The sequence below is a fragment of the Bactrocera tryoni genome, chromosome 5 (assembly GCF_016617805.1).
Source record: "Bactrocera tryoni isolate S06 chromosome 5, CSIRO_BtryS06_freeze2, whole genome shotgun sequence".
Taxonomy (NCBI): Eukaryota; Metazoa; Arthropoda; class Insecta; order Diptera; family Tephritidae; genus Bactrocera; species Bactrocera tryoni.
Genome location: NC_052503.1, coordinates 52,279,353 through 52,301,287, shown reverse-complemented (window position 1 = coordinate 52,301,287; position 21,935 = coordinate 52,279,353). Strand labels below are relative to the sequence as shown.

The window sequence follows — 21,935 nt, the reverse complement described above, 5'->3', positions numbered from 1 at the left end:
ACAACCAAATTCGCTCAGCTCGAATATTATAAAAACTCCTACCAATATTGTGAAAATGGACCAAATCGGATGAAAACCCGTTCACTCCCCATATAATAACGCTACTGTTAACCGTTAGGATGGTGAGGGTTATCTGTGTTGTCATCGACGTCATCTAACGGGAGGCCCAGGAAACGTGCTGTTTTGACGGGGTCGGACCAAAGGGAAAAGGGTGTTAGATGAGTGGAGTTGGTAGGGCATGCAAAGAGGTGGTCAGTGTCATGCGGAGACTCGTTGCATGCAGGACATACATACATTGAGTATGTCAGGGTCTATTCTGGATAAGTAGGAGATCTAACCCCGTTTGGGTCGGTGAGTGTTAATTTGTGTTTGAGAGAGCTTTATGAGAGCCGGTGTGAAAATTGGACCTCCACTTTTTGGTGAAATCCCATATCTCGAGACCCGACTAACCGCTTTCGACAAAATTTGGTACGTTGTATTGTTTTCATATTATTTCACATTGTGAAAATGAGCGAAATCGGACAATAACCACGCCTACTTCCCATATAGCACAACTTTAAATACCATTTCATTCGTCAAGTTTCCAGTACACAAATCAAGAAGCAATTAATATAACGGGATAAAACTTTGCATTAATAATGTCTTTAGTGTGTGCCACCTTACGATCAAAAATTATTTAAATCCAATAAAAACTGTTTAAGCCCCTAGGTACCGAATATATAGACCCCGGTACCTATAGTTGACTTTTGATCGAAAATTTCGGTCGATGTGTGATATACATATATATCTGAAATTAAGAAATAATCCTTCTCTTATAATGGTATGTCTGTATGTCAAAAATGGGTTGAATCGGACCAATACTTCCCTTAGTCCCCATAAACTAATATCAGGGTTTTCGAACATCCGACTGACTTCACTCTATATGATTGGTTTTACACCTTAAAGTATTTCCCCGGCTTTGATTTTTGCAAGTTGCAAAATGTTCGGTTGCACCCGAACTTAGCACTACCTTACTTGTTAATTTTACAATTGATGCAGCAATTTTTTTAATAAAAAAATAAGATGAGGCCAAATAATAAAAAGTTAAAGAAATAATACAAACGCAATCCGATGACAACGGTAAATTTTTATCATTTACGACATGTGAGAAATTGTCCATCCTAGTACACATATACATACATACAAATACATATATACAATTGGTGTAAGATCCAATTTAAAGGCTTATTACTTGATTCTGACATTACGGCTGATGTTTGCAAAAGTAGACGATGACGCAAATATTGACACAAGGAATTTTGAGGGAGAAATTATTGAAAGATGCTTAATCCACTTACCAACAACTTTTGACAACGCAAAAATATGCTTTCTTGACAAAAAAGCAGAAAATTTGAAACCAAAAATAGAACTAATGATCTAAGTGACTTCAAACCAATTGGTTTTTATAAGTACATGTGTTCGTTTATATTGTTTTTATTTTTGTAAGAAATATTTGTTTTTATTTTTTATTTAACTATTAAATTTAATACCTATCCCGATTATTTACATGGTAAGATAGCCTCGTTTCGCATTAAGCGAGTCTTACCGTAGTTCAATTTTGTTTTTTTTTTCATTATTGATACATTTCCAAATTAAAAAAGGTTTTTTTATTGTCTGTATAATTTTAGTTTTACAATGGAATATTAACAAAAACATATTAAAGAATTTTACAAAATCTTTTTTAGTACACGTTACTATTTCCCTACACCCATATTAGTAATAACAAATCATAAATAGGGAAATAACCCAGAGAAAGCCCATAAACAAGATACAAGCATATGTATTTGTATTTACAAAAGTTTTTAATTGCCTTCTTTTTAAATTTTTATTAGTTAACTTTCATAATTTGTCAAAGAACAATGAATTTTTGTGCACCATCAAGCGTATTGCCATAAAAATCACTCATTATTAAAATTTTATTGCTTTGCTGCAATTTAAACTCGTCTTTGTTAAGTGGTAGCGTTTGTAATAGACCTTAGGTAATCAACAGGACAATAATGCGTACGCGGTTTTTAAGTAGTACAAAATTATTTTTTCGAATCATGCGAATCGAATGTATTTAATATAAAAAAATTCGCGTTTTTATTGATTTCTTTCTAGTCTGTATAATTATTCCTTGAAATCAGGTAAACCGTCGAACGTGCAGCCACTACGCTGGATAATTTGTCTTGCTGCCCATATTCCTGAGCGTATGCAGACGCTCAGTGGCTTCTTTTGTATGTACTGTGCCAAAAAACCACCAACGAATGCGTCGCCAGCACCATTTGTGTCGACGATTTCGTTGGGCTCTAAACGTTCTACTGGAAATTCTTCAATGGAATTCTCTTGTATGAGTAATACAGGTAAATGACCTTGTGTCAAGACCACTATACGTGGTCTATTGGAATTCTGTTTAGGTAAACCCAACATTTTCTTTCCAATCTCTTTCAATTCCTTATCATCCCAACCTTGAGCAGCTGCGAATGCTTCCGCTTCCTGTGGAAACAAAACAATCAATACAAAATTGAATTTCATAAAATCACAATTGCTACCAATTCATTCCCGAAAAGTATATCCACGTAAGGTAATGCAGCCATTAATGGTTCACGGAAAAATTGCGATAAGAATGGTGCACTCAAGTTCATAAGAAAAGTGCGATTATGTTTGTGCGCATGTTGGGCAATATGCTGAATGCTTGGCGGGCTAACCGTAAGGAAGAAACCCTGCAAAATTGATTAAATATTAATATGAGCACACAAATAAACATAAAGAGAATTTAGGTAATACACCTACAGATATATAAAAATACTCGGCATTGTCCACGAGCTTCTGTTTTTCAGGTGTAAGCAAATGGTCTATGGTAAAATGATTGGCCGCAGCTAAGTTTGCACATAACGAACGATGTGTGCCGGTAATTAGAACACCACAAGTACCTGTGGGCGCGTCATTGGTACGTTGATAATGTACATCCACGCCGTTTGATCGTGCTCGCTCATCTAAGATATCTCCATAACTATCATGGCCAATGCAACCGAAGAATACAGCCGTATTAGGCTTCTGCAACATCCACTGACATACTCGTAATGAATTCTGCACAGAACCACCAGCAATAAATTCAGCATTATACTTCTCCACTAACTCTTTGTAAAGCGGCATATGCTTTTCAGCAGCCAATATCGCATCATTTGGTTTTAAATCGTACTTTTGCAGAAAATTGTCATCCACAGTTGCCGATATATCGAGCAACGGATTTCCGCACCCGACCAATATTCCTTGCCTGGAGAAAAAGATCTTCAAATAATTAGAAAACGAGATTAAAATATTTATGAAAACACTCAAATATTTACATTTGTGTGTGCGAATGCAGTATAAAAATTTTCGGAATTTCAAGTTTTTTTCCGAAAGATCGTTTGACGTAACGTAAGAAATCGCAATAAGTAAAGTTGAGTGGATTGAAATCCCAATGGGAACATTGGGTTTATATGCACGCATACATACATATGTTTACATATTTATTATCGGATGTGGTACGCATACGTAAGTTGGTGTGACAATTTCCGGTCGAATATTACAAGCAAGATCAATTATCAGTCAATAATCAGCTTAATGACGTCAAACTAAAATTCCAAATCATGCTGAACATCTTTTGAACCAACTCAAATAAAGCAGTACGTCAACTATACATAATAATGACAAAACAAAAGTCAAATACGATAATATATAAAAGTGTAAGCTAAGTTTTGAGCACAGCAGACTATATACATACAGATGTGTACATATAATTATTTATATTTATGAACCCATAATTTAGAGATTAATACTTATCAGTTTACACTTATCTCTGACAAGGGCATAAAAAATGTTTAACCTTCCAGTAATAGTAACAGTAATATATGAGAATCACGATGAGACCTAGTCATTTTGTAATATTTATATGGCATACCTTAACTGCTCGCTCATTATGTAAATAGCTGCAAATGTCAACCCTTCTGTTAAGTTTCAGTAGTCTCACAACCAAAGTGACGAGTTTTTGTACACAAAACTTTATTAACAAGTTAGAAAAATTATAGGAAAACTGCGAGTAAACTGACCACCTTGACCACACGTTTACCCATGGAAGCAAGAAAGCAATTAGAAGAAACCGCTAAAAACACATGGCACTTGATACAATCTCATACCCATACTAATGAAAACATAAACATATGCAAAGGGGTATGTTGCTTGTGTTCAATTTGAATACACCCAACTGTCAAGCTTCTACGGGGTATATATTTTATATAGAATTTATATAAATGTTTTTCCACGTAATTTTGTGTAGACGCCAATTTATAGATATACTAATTGTAAATGTTATCTTTTTGGAAGTAAATATCGGTTACAATGATAATTTACGACATCCACCAATCACTAATAAATGCTAAAACAGATGGCAAGTTTGACCTACAATCATATGTTATCAAATGTCTCATTTTGTTCCAATACAAAGGTTACACGATGGGATCATTAATATATTAATATTCAATAATTATATATTAATTAAAACGAAACCATTAAATCGCAAGGTCTCTACTTATATAAACAGCTGAATACTCATTCTTCTGCGTACCGTAGTTGTTTCTACCGCATATACGGTATTTAAAAATAAAACACTTGCTCTTACACTGATCATTTTTCATATATTCACATCGCATATTTGGATGTAATTGACTCTAACATGATAAAATATGATTTTCCTCTTATTCTATTTATTTATGAATTAAAAACGAGAGGCTTTCATTTTATTTTCGGGTTTTTTGAGGACAGTTTTTTTAATGTTAGGAACTGACCGTCTTATTGAATCGCCGCCGATTCGTCTTATTGAATCATTTGTTATGGTTGAATTCGATTATTGCTTTGAAGTGAATTATAATAGTTAAGTTGTTGATTAGGTAACAATAGTAGCAAAATGCAATCCATTTCTAAACGAGAACTTTCCGATTTATGGCAGCATTGCCATTAACCCTTGCTTGATAAACGCCACTGAAGTGTAATTTGACATTTTGGCTAAATGAAGTTGGTTGCTAAATTGACACCTCCTTTCTTTCCGGTTGTCAAAAAGGTACGAAAGGAATGAAATTTTTAAGCCGAAGAAAATACAAAATTTTATTGTATTTAATGAAGTGCATCATACTTATAAGACATTTTTTGTTCTCTTATTTCAGTGCAGAGACGACTCATTTAGTTAAAAATGGCTGACGTTGATGTGTAAGTTAAAAAGTGATTGTTTATTTAAAGTCTTAGTAAGCCATAGTTTAGGTATCGGCAATAGCTTAGCCAATGCTATTTTAATTACTACTGCATAAGAATTCTTTCTGAAACTATGCTGCATGAACAGATTTATTATGATTTTTACACGTTCCGAAGCGCTCATTGATATTAATACATATTTTTATAGTGATGTTCCCTCCGCTGCTCCAGTCATTGGAGACAAAATGGACATTAATACCGCCTTACAAGAAGTGCTGAAGAAGTCTCTCATCGCTGATGGTTTGGTGCATGGTATTCATCAAGCTTGCAAAGCTTTAGACAAGTAAGTTTTAGCAGTGTTTTTTTGTTTTCAAGATTCGTAATTAATATTTTTTGTTTATATGTTCAGGCGTCAAGCTGTTTTGTGTATCCTTGCTGATTCAATGGATGAAGATCTTTACAAGAAACTTGTAACCGCACTCTGCCATGAACATCAAATCCCTCTCATCCGTGTTGATTCGCACAAGAAATTGGGTGAATGGTCTGGTTTGTGCAAGATCGACAAAGAAGGCAAGCCACGCAAGGTCAGTGGATGTGCTGTTGTGGTCATTAAGGATTTCGGTGAGGAGACACCTGCTTTGGATGTTGTGAAGGAGCATTTACGCCAAAATAGCTAAACGCACTGTGTGTGTCCTATTTTAAAATAACAACAAATATAGTGATTTGTGACAGTAAATGAACACGAAATACAAAACCCGTCGTGTTTATTTGAGCAGTAAAGTTCTTTTATAAATAAAAAATACTACAAAGTGAAAAAGAAGGAATTTTTATAATAAATTTCGATTTAGTAAAAGTGGTTTTTAGTTAAACGCGTAGTGATGTGTCTACACTTTAATGCAATTCCTTTTGTGTTGTGGCCAATCTTCTTGTTGACATTTTCTGCAAAAAATATCAAATTATATCTGAAAGTTATATAAAATTTAATAATATTACTTTGAACAGTAGTAAATGATTTTACAATTAGCGCATTTTTTCACCGCACTAGTGGCACACATTTTACATTTCCCCGTTATTACGCTTTTATTTTCAACGTTAGTGCTGGCTTGTGCTATTTCTGAAGTTTTATCTTCGATTTCTGCCAGCAAATCTGTATTATAAGCAGTGTTCAAACGTTTAGCGATTTCAAATATTTTATCTTTATCAGTGCACAGAAATATTTCTTCTTGCTTTTGTGCTACAACAACGAATCCACCAATACGTTCTGCTTCAGCTATGAGCTTTTCTCGTATTTCTGGTAACTCTTCAAGTACTAAATTTGTTTTCTGCTTCTGGTTTTCACTAAGATTTCCAGAAACACTTAAATTGCAAAGGTAGTGCTTTAACTCAACCAATGGTGGGATTTGGTCTAATAGAGTTTCTTGTAAGAGTGCTTGACACTGAAATCACATTCGCACAAAATATATTAAATTTGACAAGATTACTACTCATAATGTATGTCACCTTTGACAGATGCTTCCTGCGTTCCTCGTTTAATTCATACGATGTCATCAAAGATTGGTTAAATAGCAATTGTTGTATGCAGAACCAACTCTGCGCCTCTTGTTTAGATATCTTCGATATATCGGCGCCCTCAACTGCAATCCATTTTTCATCTATAATAATTATTATTTTACTATGAATTATTTTATAACCAGGATAATCGCCAATACCGATAAATCGTTCAATGCCTTTGTCGGTTCGTCTTTGCCATGGTCGGAACAATAGCAAATCTGCCATTAGCCAAGGTACATCGTGTGTGACCACCATGCGACGTGAAGCGCTTAACGATATTGCATCAGCATGTTCTGCAAGATAGCATAAAATTGATATGCAACGCATACCAATTTTATAAATCAGATCGCGTTTCTGCCGCTCTAATTCTGTCAATACAGCCTCGTCAACGTCAAGTTTCGATTGGTTTTCATGATAGCCCATGCTAATTTACCACAGCAAAATAATTTTAAAAAAATCAGAAATAGCTTAATAGTAAAAAAATGTTATTTATACCTGACTAAGCCTATTACTTGTGCCACCGCCAGTGCGCAATAGTCAACTAGATCAATAGCTGCATCCTGCAATGCTTCACATGCACTCACATGAAAAAGGGATGTATCCAATAGAGAAATTACAGCGCCTTCATGAAATAGTACCGTATAGATGAGAAAAGTCGCTTGAGGATTGGGATCGATCTCAATTAAGTGTGGTAAGACACGAGTCTTCCACAAAAAAACACTGTAGGCTTCATGTATGAGTATCTGCCATGATAAATCAAAAATATAAATATTAACATCTAAATTTAACACACCATCACCTTCAACTTGTCACGTGAAATAAGAAACTCTTTCACTTCCTCCTCACGATGTTCGCTTGCTTCGAGAATTGCTTGTTGACTTAATTTTATAATCATCTCATGAACATCCAACCATTTTGAGCAGCCTATATCGACCAATTGAAAAGGACGAATACTCTCAATAAAATAGGAAATTTCTTCGGGGAAAACAAAATTAGCCATAATGTTCTGTTCCTCAGTCAAGTTTTTCTATTGTAAATTTTAACAAATGACACTTTCTTTCCCCGTTGCTTGATCGATTTAGTTTATTATTATGATTTTCTACAGGTTTCTAAGGTGATTGTGAAAATATTATGTTACAACGAAGTGGTGAAGCTTTCTATGCCGTGGTTCCCATGACAGTTGCGAGAACGAAAGCGAAAATGCTCTTATTTGTAACAGACAGATCATCGTTGTAACTTCATTCTATACAAAACTTTATACATGTATTTAAATAAATGTTAATAAAACTACGATATGTATTGTTTGGTTACATGCAGTTATTTAGTAATCAATATATTTTCCAAGATTTCGAATCTATTTTTCACATTGCCATTTACATATATAAATTTAATAATTCGTCTTTAATATAATTTTACTAAATCATTCTGTCAGTCAACTGTAAATATTGTTGACCTTTATAAACAATAAGCAAAATAAAACATATACATACATATATAAAACACAAAAAGTTTAGTACAAAGATAAAAGTTAATATATCTGCATAAGATCCCTTGTGTTTAACTAATTCGCAAATGTTTGTTGTATAGCTTGCATGTGTGTCACGCTTGTTGTTGGAACATTTGCTGCCTGAGGTGTGCCGGTAACGGTTGCATTCGATTCTGGTACTGACTGTGGCGCATACATTTGTGGCGGCATAGGTGTTGGCTGTGTCGGATAAAGTCCAGCTGTTGGTTGTACTTGTGGATAAGTGGGTACTGTTTGGGCAGCTGGATATGATAATGCCATTGGTGCAGTCATATATTGTTGTTGTTGTTGAGTTGCCATTGAATACATTGGTACCGTTGCGGTTGAAACGTATGGTGTATTTGGTGGTAATGTAGCCTGTGCATACGGCAACTGTGGTGCTGCAACAGTTGACGTTGTTTGTTCACTAGCTCCGGGTATAAACAAGCTCGCCGGTGGTGGGACATTAGAAACGTAGAATTGTGACGATTGTGAATTGGGAGCAGCAACTGGAGCAGAAAATTGGGTGCTAATAGAAGAAGCGATATTTGACGCGTTAGCTTGACCAATCTGTTGTGTCTCGGTTGTAGTTGTGTTATGTATTGTATCGAAACCACTGCTGGCTGTTGAGGGTATCGCATCTGGATTGAAATATGTTTGAAAAACACTTGGCTGTTGCGAAGCTGTTGTTGTTGTTGAAACCGCAATGTTCTCAGACCCAACATTTGCGTTTGAAACATCCGTTGGCACATTAGTTTGTGGTTGCTTAAATGTGTTTGTTAAAGGAGGAACATAAGGCAGCGAAGGTGTTATAACTGGTGTTACGTTTGTCGAAATCGGTGGTATGGTGTTTGCCGTATTCGTTGAGTGTACGGGTTCAATTGTAGTGGGAGCTTTGATAACAGAGGCCACTGCCTGTACTGGGATACGATGTAAATATCCATAACCAATTCCACAACCTAACGCTCCCTCACCTCCCCAGTTAGAATTTGGTTTAATCGTTACCTCACGACATGCATCGTCATCAATGTTGTAAACGTACATTTTAAGCGGTTGTTGTTCATGTGATTCGATTAAAGTAAACAAATCATCATTTTCATGTCGTATTGCATCCGCACCAATAACGTAATCGGAATATGCACGTAAACCAGCAATTTCAGCTGGAGAATTGGGATGTACTTCGAGAATGTGCCATACGTTTTCATTTGCACCCTCAAATGAACAAAAACGTATGCTCACACCTAACAAACCCTGGCCACCCCAATTTTTACTTGGAGTTAATGTAAGTTCGCGCACTGTTTGTGTTTTACTTGAGTACACCGTTAATCTTACAGGTTTGTCAACATTTTGACGCAATAATTCCTTTAACATGTCGTTATCCTGATCAAGGCGTGTTCCAGCTATGGCTACAATAAAATCGAAAAAAGCTTCTAATCCTGCCTTTTGACCAGGGGAATTATCCTGAACCTTCAGTACATGGTATCCCTCAGTGCCACCGCCTGGAACCTCTACACTATGGCTTGAACCCATTTTGTTTGATAGAGAAGTGTGTAACTTCTTCAAGCTCTCTCACTACTTGGTGTTAAAAAATAAGTGGATATGTATTCTTTATTTGTTTTAAATAAATATATGTAAAATAATCCAACTTTTTAAACACTATTCTGAAGTCTTTGCGTGGCACAATCAAATAATAAGCAAATAATTCTAAAATTTTCCCCTAAATGTCAAAATCAAATCTTGCCATACAATGGAAATCGTAAATAAAATGTATAATTAAATGAATTAAGAAAACGCATAATGTAATACTTGCAAGTTTTCAGCAAAATTCCTAAAATATACGAATTACTAAGGATAAGAAATAAAGTTCTAGAAATTTATTAATAAACTGAATCAAATTGTATTCTTCCATCAAAACAACTTTATGTCTTAAATATTAAATGCTTTTGAAGCCAAGAAAATATTAATGAACCATCACAAATGAGAATCATAAAATCCGTTCCCACGACAGTCGGGTCTACGAAACCGGAACGGACCCGGATTTTTATCCGGCCAAGGACTGTCAACTCGGCAGAATTTCTGCCGTTACAACAACAACAGAATCATAAAATATTAAAACGCCTACTAATATTTTTGTATCAGTGGTATCACCAAATTATTGACAATCATTTGCAAATGACGTGTACCCTTGATAAATGTAGTAAAGAAACTACCAGCTGATAAATTAATAAATATTCACCACAGAGTATTGTTATGAACAAACAAGCAACCATGTCACATAAGGAGTTTCAGAAAATGCATATTCAAGGCAACTAAATGCAAGTTTTATAATAATCCATAATTTAACTTCACCATTATCATCAGCATTGAAGATAATCAAAACCCGAATGGAAATCATAAATGAATAACAGCAGCACAACGTAAAATCATAAAATGTTAGTGAATAGAGAAGGCGCAAATCTGAAATCAAATCTTTTTGGGTACTAATTTGTAGTCTTCATATTAAAAAACATCGAAAAACACAACTTCGAAAAGAGAAATACACCATGCCATCAGGAAATCGAGAAAAAGGCTATAAATATACACAGATAACATTTTCATAGAAATTATAGAGGCGTATGACTTTTTAGATATTGCAACGGATTTCTCGAGTTCATCACTGGATTGTTAAATAAAAGTCTCAATTTAATGCCTATTCACTTATCTCTCTTTCTAATTCCATTTGTTAATTGTACTTTACGCTTTACTATTACTACTTTTACCCACCTTATAGCGTGATCAGCCAACAACGTAAGCCCGTGGCCCGTGTCACCTGATACGACCTATCTTTTGGGAGCGCAATTTAAGTGATCAGCGAAAAACGCTACTCCCTTCCGCTTTGCCGTAGGATGCCGTAGATTTCCACGGCATTTGGATTTTTGCCGTAGAAACGTGTCAGCTGATTGCTCTCTCACAACGCAGGGTTGCCAGTATCGTTATACTGTAGTAATTATAAAAATTGTCTTCAATATGCTTGAAATTTTCTTAAACTAACTCAAAATCAGAGTCGAATGCTATTATTTATAAATATATAAACTATTTTTAATAGTTTGTTTTCAGTTTTGATATTTTATATTATGAAAAATTGTAATTGAAAACTTAGATGTGTACAAAACTATGAAAACAAACAAAGGTGGCTGATTTCTACGGGTTCAACTTTTGACACATTTGGTCGCTAAGGATGGCAACTGAGGATGGGAGTAGCATTTTTCGCTGTTCCTGCTATTACGCTTTACTATTACTATTATCCTCATTAACAATTTCTTACTTATGTCTGATTTGCTCTTAACACGATAGCACTCACTACACTAACTAGAACTGTGTCTGCGTTACAACTCGGCAACGCTTATATACATACTAGATCGTTAGCCAACCTTCGCCAGTCAAACATACTGGCAACTACGAATTATACTAGCTTATCTAGCGAAACCGCCAAATCGTCAGCGTAGGCCATAACATGTATCCCATTATTTTTTAGATCTTACAGGAATTTATTATTATTATAACAGCCCTCCTTGTCCTTCCAGGTGTTCAGGTCTTTAAGCATGCCCAGTATGGCCACAGGCTGGAAGTTATTAAAAGCACCTTCTCTGTCTAAAAAGGCAACTAGGATGTTTTCTTTAACCTCCAGATATTTTTCAATTTCAGCTAGGTTGCAGCGGTCTCAGCTTACCACTAACATAAGTATTTCTGGATTCCGTCATTTCAACCCAAGAGCAAAGAGGATCTAAACTTTTTCGTTAAACAATTCACAGAATCTTGCCGGCAAGTATTAAAGATCTTTTGTCAAAAAGCATGTAGCCGGGAAATAATTAGACCACCATGGTAATCTCCCAAAAAAGAGGTTAGGTAGGGAAAAAAGAGTTCTTTGAAATCTGTTTCCAAAGATATTAAGAATATGGCGGAAGCGTCTCGAATTAAAAAAATAAGGGAACAATCGATGCATAGCATCGCATACCTTCAAAAGCCAGACCACAGCTGGACGGGTAGTCTTTAGGCTTACTAATGGATACCCACTTCAGACAACACCGAGGAGGAGGTACATATATGTTCCATTCCTGTAGATATAGTGTCACAAATCATTGTATACTCGGCTATAAAATCTTTCAAGCCAATTACAACAGTCCCAAAACTACATAACAGCCTGGTTAGTACCCATTCTCAAGGGACGCTACAAGTAAACTATATTCCTTCGTTATGGAGGAAAGTCAAGGTAATACATAGACTGCTATGAGCAAAAAATAGTAAGACTTTGTTCTTAATTTTAAAGTTCTTAATTTATTCTTAAAAATCTATGATGTCCCGCTCAAAATCCCCTTGGGCCAAATGCACTTGTGCTAACATTTGTTCCAATCTTCGAAATAGTGGTTTACGTTTACGTTTAATGTCTTTAATTGACTCAAAACGGTTTCCCCGGAGCGGTCGTTTGACTTTGCTGAATATCCAGTAGTCACACGGAGCTAAATCTGGCGAATACGGTGGTTGCGGCACGATATTGGTTAAAAATTGGCGAAAAAATTAAGAAAAATCAATAGAGTATGCGACGGTGCTTTATCGTGGTGCAAAAACCAAGAGTTGTCGGGCCTCTTTTTACAAATACACACAAATAGAATTCCTTGTTGACAGTTTGACCGGGGAGAAAGTATTCAGAGTGCACCATACCTCAATAATCGAATAAAACTGTCAATAAATTGATTGATTGATCAATTGATGACAATTGATTTCTGACCTGTTTTCGAAAAAAATTAGTGATTTTGTAACCAATCGTGCTTTCACTTCTTAGGCCAAAATTATCTTTCAAAATAGTTTTAACTGATCATTCCGATATCCCAAGTAAGACCTCTGACTGTTAATCGTCGACTCTTAAGCACTAATTCTTTCATTTTATTGACCTGTTGATCAACAGTTGATGTTGATGGTCGTCCTGGACGTGGTTCATCGTTAATGCGTTCTCGATCACTGATCGGAATTGAAGGATTGAATGGGATCTTTTGCATGTTTAACAGTTTTATAGCTTCGGCGCAATGGAAGTTAACGTTTCTTGTTTTTACTTCTAATTTCTTCATTTAAGATCGCACTTTTTTCGCTAAATACTGCCTCCTGGATTTATTTTCTTTTTAACAGAACCATGCACTCCTCAAAAGAATAAATAATAATATAAATAAATGAATATTTACTCAGCAGCAACAAAATAATCAAGATAGATAAACAGTTATTATACTTGTATATACCAATAAAAGGATCTGAACGACGAGACAGACGAGAAATTTAAGATATTTTAATGAATCTTGGAACACGTGTTGCTTGGCACTGAGAGGAGGTCAGTATGTAGATGAGTTTCCAAATCAACCCAACGCAATCAGGATAAGTCCTTCCAGCTCCTTCTCAGGAAGTATGAAAATCGGATGATGTTCACGACCACCCACCATATAACAGTTATGTTGAAAACTATTAGGTACTAAAAAACCATTACTCACTAAGTTAATAGGTCAGAATTAATAGATTTAATAACATTCATTTACTCATATTATATTTTATCATATTATTAAAACATTTTGACTATTATTGCGTAACTTTAAATACTCGTTTTGATTTATAAAGGTTTATGTAAAGCCTTTAAGCAGTGCTGAAAGAAGTTTTTCTCGTGTGCAATTCTGCTTCTTCTTAGCATTTATCACAACTGCAAATATTGATTTCTTTATCAATAAAATGTTTCGAAGTGATCATTTTTCGATATTATCAATGCATCTGATAATAATTGATGAATCAGTTTTGCCTTAAATGTTGAACGTGAAAGTCATTTTGAGAGAATAATTGTTCACATTTTAAATCAAACATAATAGAAAAATAGGTGTACATAAAAAAGCTCACAGTTATGAATAGCTACACTACAGAGTGTAATGATGATGGCTATATTAAAAATCGGTATAATTATAGAGAAAAATAAGTTTCAATTCACTTAAGTTAATTTTTATTGAAAAACAGAAAATCAAAGGACAAGCCACCGCTATGGGACACTTTTCAGGATCCCCCATCAAGAAGGGCGACGGGATCGGCAGCGAGTTGGGCGAAGTTAGGATGTCTTTTGAAGTTTTTTAAGTTGCTAACATATGTGTTTGTCTTTGTTGTGGTTCTTGGAACTGCCGTAACGTCTAAGTTATCATTGCTAATGATGGTAGCGCAAGTTCGTGCCAATGCTCATGTGAAGATTTGCAACACTATGGGTATGTAAAAATTATTTTTCATATTAATGCCAAGATACGTTTAATGAAACTTGGCCGTAAAATGAAAAGGCGCATTTTACTCTAATTTCATAAAATACAAATTTGTTAAACAGGTTTAATACTCAAAATGCATTTTTATCTCTTTATTTCATTTTAAATCAAAAATACATAAGTACATAACAGGTAAATATACTAATTTATAAAATAATGTCAGACACCAAAATCCAATAATAATATACTTATGTTTAAACAAAAGTGAAACAACTTCACATTGGATAAAATATGTACATATGTATCATATATGTACACGTAGAATTTTGATATTCTTGCAACATATTATTTCTACAGAGAATAGTAGTTTTGTTCACCTAACGGTTGTTTATATCGCCTAAAACTAATCAAGATAAGAACAAAATATACTACTTCTAGATAACATTTTGCAGATGAAAATGGTTTGTTTACAGCATCTTTGCCCAAGGAGGAGCAGTATGCATGGCTTTGGGCTCTGATCTTTGCATTTTCGGCCCCTGAGGTGTTTACATTTTTTCGAGCTCTGCGAATTTGCACTTTCAAAGACGTAAAATCTCCCACTTGGACGGAGGTTATGCTGGTGTGTTTTTATTATTATAATACTATTTGTAACTAAGTGCAAGAGTGGAAACATTTAAATTCCCATATGCATAATTTTGCTTTAGGTTATATTATTTGATGTTTTACACACGATCGGTTTGGCTATTTTACTCTTTTTCGTAATGCCTCAACTGGATTCAGTCCGCGCATTAATGCTTTGTAATGGAGTTTGTTTCATACCAAGCATATTAAGTAAGCTCCTTGCTTGAAATTGTTAAAAATCTTTAATTGTCGATTTTATTTATATTTTTCTACAATAGACCTCGGATTCGAACATCATTTCACTTGGAGATCTGTTTGTCAATTAATAATAAACGTTTTGGCATGTGTTGCGCAACTGAGTGCCTTTTTGGTGTGGCCAGTATTTTCAACAAACTTGAGGTTACAAATAATCGCCCTTCCACTAATACTTGTTTCGATGCGTTGGTGGGAAAATTACATCACTTCATATAATTTCGTTGGTTTGTAATTACATATTTTGATTCCATCGTTAATATAGAATTACTAATCTTTATTTTAATTTGGTATGACTTTATAGCGCAAATATTGCAAACGGTTCGTCGTAGTCGTTCTAGATATCAGACATATCTTTATCTTTCGCCAGCGAAAATTATTGTCTTCGCTTTGCTTGGATTTTATCTTCATGGACAACCTCTAACCGAATACTTCTCTTCTTTCATGGAAGCATGGCAGTCGCATGATATATTGGTGTATCGAAATACGGTGAGTGCAACTGAGAATTGGGAGCAATTCAAAGTAAGTTGGTAGTACTGTTAGTGACATCTATGCTAAATTGCACGTCAAATTGAATTCTTCGATTTTTACTATGTCTGAATTTAATGAACAAAGAAGTGCGATAATGCACCATCTCATATTGTATTGGATGTTCGTGATCATTTCGCCACATTTTCAACCAATGTCGTGCCGCAACCACCGCATTCTCCTGATTTACATCCATGTAACTTCTGGCTATTCAGCAAAGGCTCATGACCACTCCGAGAACACCGTTTTGACTCAATTGAGGATATAAAAGCTGAATCGAAGAAGGTTCTGATGGCACCAATGGAGGATTTTTCCAAGTGCTATGATGACTGTAAAATTCGTTGGCATAAGTGTATTGCAGCGGGAGGGGACTACTTTGCAGGAGATGAAATGGACAAAATTCACATTTCAATTTGATCACAGTAGTATATATGTATGTACATATATGTATAAATGTATAGTATATGCAACTGTATGGCCCATCTGTCCGAATTTTTCCTATGAGCCGAGTATATACATATTGCACAAATACATTCTCGTATCGTTTATAAATAATATATAATTATTCCGCTTTAAATTTATTAATAATCTTTATTTTAGATCCGTCTCTTTTTAACTTGTAATGCTTCACAATTTCGTTTTAATGCACTCGAAGTGGAATTAAGAATTTAATTTCGCACTTTACCATATAATAATTAGGGCTTTTTTGTTTAAAGTCTGAAGAATATCCTTTAAAGTTAATTTAGTTAACACTTAAGTTATCCATTGTCATGGCAAATATCGGGCAGTTCAGTTTAAAGAAAATTTTCATTTGTATTTTTTTCTTTTCAATAGGTAAAGAATGAATCGATCTTTGCTGTACGTAGTCCGAATTATTCATCACGAATTTTTAAAATATCAACCAATGCTAATACAGTTATTTACGTTTTATTATTACAAATATGTTCGTCATATTTATGTTACATATTTGCGAAATTTGCTTGTAAAATAAAAATACAAGAATTTAGTTTTTCTCTGCCATTGAACCTGGTGGGGCCTGCTTCTGTTGCCGTTGCTATATGGCAGACAACTCTACAAGGGGCCAATGTTTGTGCTTTTCATGCATTTGTTCCTGATTATATGGGGCTAATATTAAGTGACCATAATAACTTATTCGACACACTTATCTCAGATAAGCTTTGGTTGTGGCCCTTATGGTGGCTATCTCAACTTTGGATAACTCGACATATTTGGCGGCCACGAAATGAAAAGAATGCACCGACAGAAAAACTGTTTATATGCCCGTGGTATTGCGAATTTTTGGTGGATCAATGTATATCAATGAATAGGCGAATAATAGATTTCAATGATGAGTACGTCACGAGAAAGGTAAATAAATATATTTTAATAATAAAACAATAATTAAATTTATGGAAATCCCTTTTTTACAAAACGGGCATCATTAATACTTTTTAGACAATAAGAATATATTAAAAAAAATGATTGTTTACAACATTTAAAATTATAATTAGGAAGCTTGTAATTCGTCTTTATTGTGACGTCTTTAAGGTGGACTCAACGCAGTCCAATGTGCCGACATATATAAAAGAAAGCGACAAAATACCACAGTTGATTGTGTGTGCAACAATGTGGCATGAGAATCAAGAAGAGATGATGGAGTTCCTAAAATCAATTGTGCGACTGGATGAAGATCAATGTGCACGGCGTATGGCGAAACTTCACATCAATGGTGGCAAGTCCGATAATGAATACTATGAGCTTGAGAGTGAGTACTTCTGTTTACTTCAGTAACTATTTATTATCTAAAATTATTGATGGACAAAGCCAGGTCAAAGGCAGTTAGAATCATGTAATTTATGGAATTCATCCCTTTAAATGTGTAATTGCTTAATAATTAAGTAAAGTAATAGTTATTACTGCATCTACATTTAATTATTTCTCTTCCTTTGCATTCATTAACATTTTCTGCTAAGAATTCGTATATGTTATTATCTCGGTATAGTTAATCAAATGCTTTTGTTCTGGAATGTGAGGAAATTAAAACACTTGAATATTTTATTATTTAATGAAATTTAATTTAATATGCTATATTACTTTAGCCAATATATTTTTCGATGACGCGTTTGTGCTGGATGAAAAGCTGTGCGAGAATTCTCGAAATCCTCCAATGAATGAATATGTAAAAACTTTAATTGTCAGCATAGAGAAGGCATGCTTCGAAGTATATGGGGTCAACATGAAGATCAAGTCTCCAGTAAAAACCGAAACACCTTATGGTGGTCGCCTCGTATGGACATTACCAGGTCGATCAAAAATGATAGCTCATCTAAAGAATAAAGATAAAATAAGACATAAAAAGCGTTGGTCTCAGGTCATGTACATGTACTATTTACTTGGTTTCCGCATTATGGAAATTGAAGATGTATCGGCACGACGCAAAGCGGTTATTGCTGAAAACACATTTCTTTTGGCATTGGATGGCGATATTGATTTTCAGCCTCAAGCCGTACATCTTTTGATTGATCGCATGAAGGCCATAGACGAATTGGGCGCTGCTTGTGGCCGTATTCATCCAGTCGGTCGTGGACCTATGGTCTGGTATCAAATCTTTGAATATGCGATAGGTCATTGGCTGCAAAAAGCTACGGAGCACGTAATTGGTTGTGTGCTCTGCAGTCCCGGTTGTTTTAGTTTATTTCGTGGTAGTGCACTAATGGAAAATAGTGTAATGAAAAAATATACTACGGTATCGAGCGAGCCCATGCATTATGTGCAGTACGATCAAGGAGAAGATCGTTGGTTATGTACATTGATTTTAAAGCAGGGCTTACGTGTAGAATATTCAGCTGCATCGGACGCATATACTCATTCACCCGAGATGTTCAATGAATTCTATAATCAACGACGACGCTGGGTTCCCTCCACAATTGCGAACATTTTTGATTTACTTTCCGATGCGGACATGGTCGTGAAGAATAACAGTTCCATTTCAACGCCCTACATTGTTTATCAGGCTATGCTAATGGTTGGCACAATTTTGGGTCCAGGCACTATATTCTTGATGATGGTGGGTGCTTTGGTAGCTGTTTTCAACACAAGTATTTGGAGCTCATTCTTGTGGAACTTCGTTCCTGTGTTTTGCTTCATTCTGTCGTGCATTTATTTAAAACAAAAATTTCAGGTAAATTACATTCTAATATCGATCTCTTATTCAGATTATTTGAGAATTTATTTTCAATTTTAGCTTTTGCTTGCCTTTGTAATAAGTTCCTTGTATTGCTTGGTGATGATGGCTGTACTGATTGGCATAATTATACAGATGATAGACGATGGACCTCTGGCACCGGCCTCTTTATTCTTCCTTCTGGTTTTTATGCAAATTTTCATCGCTGGTATTCAAATTACCACCCAATTAGATAACAATTATTTACATTTCCTATTTGTAGGCGTAGTGCATCCCCAAGAAGTCGGCGCTTTAATATGCGGTTTCATCTACTACATCACCATTCCATCTATGTACATGCTCCTTCTTATCTACTCAGTCTTTAATATGAATGATGTTTCATGGGGCACAAGAGAAGTGACAGTAAAAAAGGTATTGTTGTTACAAATTTTCGAAGTTATATGCAGTTTCGTAAACTTAATTTTTACAAGGATGACGATATTGGTCTAGTACCGGGTGATGATGTAGAAGATGGCAGTCGAGAGTATTTACCTGGTTGGGTCAATGATCCCTTATTAGTTGATTCAGAATTGGGAGAGATATCGCTTAGAGAAAAACGTTTTTGGAAAGATTTAATTAAGCTTTATTTGCGTCCACTGTTTCATACGAAGGACAAAAAGTCCGAGATTGCGGAAAGTTTGCGAGAATTACGTAACATGTTTGCTTTTGCTTTTATAATGATAAATTCAATATTTGTTCTAATTGTCTTCTTGCTCCAATTAAAAAAAGATTATTTACATTTGGAATGGCCAATTGATCCCACTGATTATATTACATACGATGATACAAATTCTCAGATTTACATATACCGACGTCATAAGGAATTAGATCCAATCGGATTATGTTTTGTGATTTTCTTCGGATTGATTTTGGTTATACAATTTATTGCAATGTTTTTTCATCGTTTTGCTACCGTTTCACAACTTTTAGCTACCACTCAGTTAGATTGGTTTCGAGCACCAAGTACCGTAAGTATTATAGTTCTAAGCCATTTCCATTATCATCAAAACCACGCGAAGTTAAAGTTCTAAACCAGTACTTACAGCGATTTCACAAAATCATTAAAAACACAAAATTTGGTCTGAAATATGTATGAACATTTATCTTAATATTAGTAATAACCGCAAAATGCTCTCACAAACCTACAAAACTCTAATCAAAAATAAGGATTTCAAGGCATTTCAAATCCGTTATTAGATGAAATTGCATACATTTTTAGTATCATATTAATTAATGCCACTTGTCATGTGCGTACTTAGTAATAAATAAATAATACAAGTATATTCTAAAAAGTCGAATATTTATATCAAAGTTGAAACATATAAACCATTATCTAGCCGAAAATAAATAATATATTATAATAATATTTTCTTAAGTTAAAAATATTAAAGGTTATTATTTTAGATTACAGATGAAGATGCGGCACAAGAAATACGCGGAAATGCCGTTAATATCGCTCGCCAGCTACAACGGCCGAGACGATTCGATGATGATGATGAGGATTCGTCAGATGGCGAAGACAATTTAAATGGCGACGACAGCCACGACAAAAGCAATAGCATGGTTCGTCGGCATACAATCTTTAAGTTGCACGAAAGTCGGAATAAAACACAACCAGATTATAGTGATTTGCCACGAAACTTTGAACGACGGTTTCTTGGTGAAGACGAGTTAAAGGTTAAACACATTTCGATGAGTAGAAAATCACAGATTATGTTAAACGAAAAACGTTCTGTGGCAAAACGACGTCTAACAGAGCAAGTGAAGCGTAATACTGACTTTAACAAAAACCCTTTGCCCTTTGTACAGACGGGTTATATAAATGCAGCTTTTGATCCGCCTCTTGATATAATACCTAACAACATGAACGGGGATTGGTCGATTTCTTAAAGTATTACATATTTATTGAAGTTCGTCGTGTTTACAAATGACGACTTGAAAATGAAATTGTGACAATAAAATTGGTAAAATATATAAACATATTATGCAAAAATAGTGTATATTTGAGTAAATAAACCGATTTAATTAAAAAACCTAAGAAGGTAAGTAAACGTTTATATCCCTTATCTTATGAATCGAAACTTTGCAGTTTTATATGAATATATATTTGCATACATATATGATGCAAGTTGCGAGAGTATAAAATGTTCGGTTGCGAACATTTGCCCTTTCTTGCTTGTTTGAAATAAAGTTGTGAAAAAAGCTAATTTAAATCTTATATTTACGAATATAGCATCGTTATTTGCATTGATACAATCGCATAGACGATGAGAATTAAATTGTTTATTTCATAAATTAGGGGTATATTATATTTCACTCCAATTAAATAGCATTCATTAAAGTTATTATTTTTTTTTTGGCTAGGCTCCTTTTCGCAACTTTTGTTATTCAAAAACACCACAAATTTGTAACAGGGTTGAATTCTACGCTTTGGGCAAACTTGTCGAAACTTTACTACAATTGTACAAAACCTAATGCCTGGTTTCACAGACCATACCTAAGTTGTGCCCATATAAAATCTTAGCTAAGCATTGTTGCAGACTGAGTAGTCGTTTGCGTTTCACAGTCAATGCTTAATTTTCCCATTTTCAGTACTTAAGCATAGCTTAAGTATGAACTGTAAAACACTATTTTCCTGTTTTATCTTAAGCACAACTTATTTATGGACTGTGAAACCGGGTATAAGTCTTCCACAACATATATTTGTTTTGTGGGCCATTGTCCTGAAACAGTTCGTTTGCTTAAGCCATAGATATGATCA

The 21,935-nt window shown here is 34.7% G+C and overlaps 5 protein-coding genes across 8 annotated transcripts; 2 read left to right on the top strand and 3 right to left on the bottom strand.

Annotated features, from left to right (window-relative positions):
- Positions 1-1,818: 1,818 nt before the first annotated feature.
- LOC120778062 (adenosine kinase) lies at positions 1,819-4,274 on the bottom strand. Of its 2 annotated transcripts, XM_040109744.1 has the most exons (5): positions 3,962-4,053; positions 3,366-3,695; positions 2,812-3,295; positions 2,571-2,741; positions 1,819-2,514 (listed from the first exon to the last, which is right to left on the bottom strand). In XM_040109744.1, coding segments are annotated over exons 2-5 (1,023 nt in total). In that variant the 5' UTR covers positions 3,368-3,695; positions 3,962-4,053; the 3' UTR covers positions 1,819-2,148. The 2 variants fall into 2 exon arrangements, with proteins under 2 accessions (XP_039965678.1, XP_039965677.1); XM_040109743.1 differs by lacking the exon at positions 3,366-3,695 and having other exon boundaries at positions 3,962-4,274.
- An 877-nt stretch (positions 4,275-5,151) lies between these two features.
- On the top strand, positions 5,152-6,064 carry LOC120777238 (40S ribosomal protein S12). The gene is made up of 3 exons (XM_040108429.1): positions 5,152-5,262; positions 5,453-5,587; positions 5,654-6,064. Exons 1-3 carry the CDS (start codon positions 5,246-5,248, stop codon positions 5,919-5,921), a joined length of 420 nt encoding a protein of 139 aa, XP_039964363.1. The 5' UTR covers positions 5,152-5,245; the 3' UTR covers positions 5,922-6,064.
- Positions 6,065-6,091: 27 nt separating this feature from the next.
- LOC120777237 (zinc finger MYND domain-containing protein 10 homolog) lies at positions 6,092-8,018 on the bottom strand. Its single transcript, XM_040108428.1, has 6 exons — positions 7,595-8,018; positions 7,291-7,538; positions 6,954-7,219; positions 6,745-6,896; positions 6,238-6,680; positions 6,092-6,183 (listed from the first exon to the last, which is right to left on the bottom strand). Exons 1-6 carry the CDS (start codon positions 7,793-7,795, stop codon positions 6,129-6,131), a joined length of 1,365 nt encoding a protein of 454 aa, XP_039964362.1. The 5' UTR covers positions 7,796-8,018; the 3' UTR covers positions 6,092-6,128.
- Positions 8,019-8,092: 74 nt separating this feature from the next.
- Positions 8,093-9,991, bottom strand: LOC120777236 (Golgi reassembly-stacking protein 2). Its single transcript, XM_040108427.1, has one exon. It carries the CDS (start codon positions 9,827-9,829, stop codon positions 8,357-8,359), a length of 1,473 nt encoding a protein of 490 aa, XP_039964361.1. The 5' UTR covers positions 9,830-9,991; the 3' UTR covers positions 8,093-8,356.
- Positions 9,992-14,124: 4,133 nt separating this feature from the next.
- LOC120778564 (chitin synthase chs-2) lies at positions 14,125-21,132 on the top strand. 3 transcript variants are annotated; one of them, XM_040110428.1, is made up of 13 exons: positions 14,125-14,260; positions 14,321-14,559; positions 15,024-15,169; positions 15,255-15,381; positions 15,450-15,650; positions 15,728-15,912; positions 16,786-17,319; positions 17,500-17,716; positions 18,051-19,132; positions 19,196-19,343; positions 19,398-19,546; positions 19,606-20,142; positions 20,579-21,132. In XM_040110428.1, the coding sequence occupies exons 1-13, from the start codon at positions 14,211-14,213 to the stop codon at positions 21,062-21,064; spliced, it is 4,101 nt and encodes a 1,366-aa protein (XP_039966362.1). In that variant the 5' UTR covers positions 14,125-14,210; the 3' UTR covers positions 21,065-21,132. The 3 variants fall into 3 exon arrangements, with proteins under 3 accessions (XP_039966362.1, XP_039966361.1, XP_039966363.1); XM_040110427.1 differs by having other exon boundaries at positions 14,211-14,260; positions 15,003-15,169; XM_040110429.1 differs by lacking the exons at positions 14,125-14,260; positions 14,321-14,559; positions 15,024-15,169; ... (1 more) ...; positions 15,450-15,650; positions 15,728-15,912 and having other exon boundaries at positions 17,233-17,319; positions 17,463-17,716.
- Positions 21,133-21,935: the final 803 nt, after the last annotated feature.

Coding starts and splice junctions, on each gene's coding strand:
- LOC120778062 (XM_040109743.1), bottom strand. Junction 2,742..2,811: donor CCGAGTATTTTTATATATCT/GTAGGTGTATTA, acceptor TCAATTTTGCAG/GGTTTCTTCCTTACGGTTAG. Junction 2,515..2,570: donor TACTTTTCGGGAATGAATTG/GTAGCAATTGTG, acceptor TTGTTTCCACAG/GAAGCGGAAGCATTCGCAGC.
- LOC120777238 (XM_040108429.1), top strand. Junction 5,588..5,653: donor GCTTGCAAAGCTTTAGACAA/GTAAGTTTTAGC, acceptor TTATATGTTCAG/GCGTCAAGCTGTTTTGTGTA.
- LOC120777237 (XM_040108428.1), bottom strand. CDS start 7,795: ATGGCTAATTTTGTTTTCCCCGAAGAAATTTCCTATTTTATTGAGAGT. Junction 7,539..7,594: donor TTTCACGTGACAAGTTGAAG/GTGATGGTGTGT, acceptor TTATCATGGCAG/ATACTCATACATGAAGCCTA. Junction 6,897..6,953: donor AGGCATTGAACGATTTATCG/GTATTGGCGATT, acceptor TAATTATTATAG/ATGAAAAATGGATTGCAGTT.
- LOC120777236 (XM_040108427.1), bottom strand. CDS start 9,829: ATGGGTTCAAGCCATAGTGTAGAGGTTCCAGGCGGTGGCACTGAGGGA.
- LOC120778564 (XM_040110427.1), top strand. CDS start 14,211: ATGAATAGCTACACTACAGAGTGTAATGATGATGGCTATATTAAAAAT. Junction 14,560..15,002: donor GAAGATTTGCAACACTATGG/GTATGTAAAAAT, acceptor AACATTTTGCAG/ATGAAAATGGTTTGTTTACA. Junction 19,547..19,605: donor GAGAAGTGACAGTAAAAAAG/GTATTGTTGTTA, acceptor AATTTTTACAAG/GATGACGATATTGGTCTAGT.